This window comes from Clupea harengus, unplaced genomic scaffold, assembly GCF_900700415.2.
Source record: "Clupea harengus unplaced genomic scaffold, Ch_v2.0.2, whole genome shotgun sequence".
In the NCBI taxonomy this organism is placed as follows: Eukaryota; Metazoa; Chordata; class Actinopteri; order Clupeiformes; family Clupeidae; genus Clupea; species Clupea harengus.
The window spans coordinates 1-2,984 of NW_024881035.1; the positions used below are offsets into that span (position 1 = coordinate 1).

The 2,984-nt window shown below is 45.4% G+C and overlaps 1 protein-coding gene across 2 annotated transcripts; it reads left to right on the top strand.

The window, feature by feature from the left end:
- Window positions 1-113: 113 nt before the first annotated feature.
- LOC122132767 (RING finger protein 10-like) lies at window positions 114-2,923 on the top strand. Of its 2 annotated transcripts, none has more exons than XM_042707344.1 (5): window positions 114-151; window positions 1,450-1,590; window positions 1,804-1,895; window positions 2,131-2,188; window positions 2,573-2,923. In XM_042707344.1, exons 1-5 carry the CDS (start codon window positions 124-126, stop codon window positions 2,884-2,886), a joined length of 633 nt encoding a protein of 210 aa, XP_042563278.1. In that variant the 5' UTR covers window positions 114-123; the 3' UTR covers window positions 2,887-2,923. The 2 variants fall into 2 exon arrangements, with proteins under 2 accessions (XP_042563278.1, XP_042563277.1); XM_042707343.1 differs by having other exon boundaries at window positions 2,570-2,915.
- The last annotated feature ends 61 nt before the right edge of the window (window positions 2,924-2,984 follow it).

The following is a 2,984-nucleotide window of genomic DNA, read 5'->3' on the forward strand; positions in this document are numbered from 1 at the left end:
TGCCCTAACTCTGCACTCTTCCCCACCCGCTCTCCTCTCATCCTCAGATGACCTGGAGAAGAGGAAGCGTCTGAGGCAGAAGAAAAGTGAGGGATGAGAAGCGGAGGGAGAGGCGGCATCGAGATGGAGGAGAACAGGAAGCAGGGCAAATGTAAGTGCCATGGAGCTTCACCCTTTGTGCTCTCTGTACACTCCTAACCGCTCGTGCTTTAGTGAGCCAGTTTTCTGATAGCCAGTCCTGACCGTATTTATGGTCTGCGTGGTTCCTCTGTTTTTATGGGTTAGTGTTAGTCTGTTTTCTGATGTCTCTTGTTCCTCTGGGTTCTACTGTCTATCTATATGGTTCCCCTATATGTTCTGATGGTGGTTAATCAGGGGCGGAGATCCCATTTCATTGTAGGGGGGGACAATACATGGTCAAATTTCAGAGTGTAATTCCGGGGGGGGGGGACATGAAAAAATTGCTTTCACGAGAGCTAGCATAAACTGCTAAGTACCGAATTCTCTTATCACATTTACAAACAGAAATTCGAAGTCATTTTAGAATTATCTAAACAGCATTAAATGTTCTAACAGGAAATATCTATTCACAGACAAATAATGTCCAAAGTTCAAGAGAACTTGATGTTTAAAATAAGTTATAAAACAGCTCGACAGGGAATCGAACTAGCAACCTTTTGATTACAATACGACTTCTCTACCTCCTGCGCCACTGTCACTCCATAGTACAACACTAGCATAGTTCATGGACGGCAGAAAAAGATGACATTAATTTAACTTAAGATAATTTAACAAATCTGGAGAGGCACTGAGATGTAGCCCTACGTTTATTAACTAGCATGAACCTGCCCTGACAGGACAGTGTCCTAGACTGTCTGACTAGCTATCTTAACTGTGTTAATTACCGGCATGCGTGTGTTATCGGCAAACGTTCACGTTGTCATGCCAATCCATTAATAAACTTATGTATACTTGTGCATATCGGATTGGAACTTCGTAAATGGAGTTTAGAAAAAAAACTTCTTCTTTGCATGTTCTTACTGCGTTCGAGAATGAGGTAGATCTCTTTACATATCGTGTATCATAGCGGCAGCGACAGGGGAGAGAGAGGAGAAACAGTCTGACAATCTGACCCGTGTGCTACTGGGCTGATTAACTGAAACACGGAGCTGCCTGTAGCCCTGCCCGTTGGAAACAGCATGTGAACCAAACCACTTTGAGGAATAGGGGGAACGATTTTTCAACACTTAAAAAACACATTTTGTACGTCTATAATTAGCACCGCTTGTGTCGTCGTATTTTTATTTAAAAAAAAAAATCAAAAATCTATTTTTTTTTTTTTTTTTCAATGATTGTTGGGGGGGGACACGTCCCCCCCGGGATCTCCGCCTATGTGGTTAATATTCCTCTGTTTTCTAATTGTGCCTATTCCTCTGTGTTTGTTTTTAGATCCAGAGGTGCACATTGGCCTGGAGAACCTTCAGCAATTCCCTGCATTTGGTTCTCCCCCCAACAGCGATAGCTGCCCTCCTGCCCACCCTGAGTTCCTTTTGGTGCCCTCCTCACCTCTCAGCAGCAGCCCTGCCTCAGGTAGCACACACACACCCACACACACACAGTACACCCACAGTACACCCACTAAAATACAGTTGTAAAGTGCACACAATACCCCATACAAAAACAATATTACTGAAGTATTAAAATACGCATGTATACTGACATACTTGGTGATACAACTTTGTCATTATGAGCATAAGTCATTTTATTCCTTCTTGTCCCCTCCTCCCCGTCCCTCGTGTGCAGATGGATTGATGTTCCCCAGTCTGGGTGGACACAGTCCTGTGTTGAGCGTGGGCAGTATGGAGGAGGACTCCCACTGCATGTCCTTCGCCAAGGTACACACACACACACACACACACACACACACACACGAACACAGAGGTCAATTTTTCCCTACACAAAATATACTTTTACAGATTTGATACACATATACTAACATGCATGTAGTGATATTCTGACACCCTAGAATGCCATTAAAGCTTGTCCGTAACATTGATTCATGACATTACTTAATGCCACAGTAGTCGTCTATGAAAATTCATGACTGGCTTTTCTTCTGCTGCCATACAGATGCTCCGAGACGGCAGAGCCAGGGCTGATGCTGGGCCTAAGATTACCCCAATGAAAGGTGAGATTCACACACCCCCACTCTACTCTCCTCATTTCTATGCGTGTTAGGATGGTGTTACACCTAAAATAATTCAACTTACGTTTGGAGGTCAGTCCCTCAGTGTTGATGACAGGCTGCATCGCTACAATTTGGAAATGATTGTAGAAATTCCTACAACTGATCTTGAGGACTGATGGATTTATCTAACTCCTTGCCTGTTTTTTCCTACTACTGTCTTTTCCTTTCATCCCTCTCCTCCTCTCCTCTCCCCACCTATCCTCTCCTCTCCTCTTCTTTCTCTCCTATCCTCTCCCCTCGACTCCTCTCCCCTCCTCTCCTCCCCCCTCCTCTCCTCTCCTCTCCTCTCCTCTCCTCCCTCTGTCTGTGTTGGTCTGTTAGCAGACATGCTGCTGGCTCCCCCAGTGGCAGACAGTGATGGGGAGAGTGACGGCTCAGACCGGGTTCCTGTGCCCAGCTTCCAGAACTCCTTCAGCCAGGCCTTTGAGAAGGCCCTGATGCAGCTGGACCACGGGCCTCCAGCCACCCCTCAGCCTGCTCCCATGCCAGGTGTGTCTGTGTGTGTGTGTGTGTGTGTGTGTGTTTGTGCGCACGTATCTGTGTGTGAGTGTATGCGTGCGTCTCACATTAAATGTGCGTTATTTTTTGTGTACCACAATCCCACTGACTTTTCTCCTTTGAGTTTACAGTTTGTGTAATTTAGTTTAACCCTGAGCTTTTTTGATGTGGTGCACCTATGGCCAGTTTTAGATGTTAGTCTCACACCTTCACTAACTGACTAACTCTGTGTCCCTGT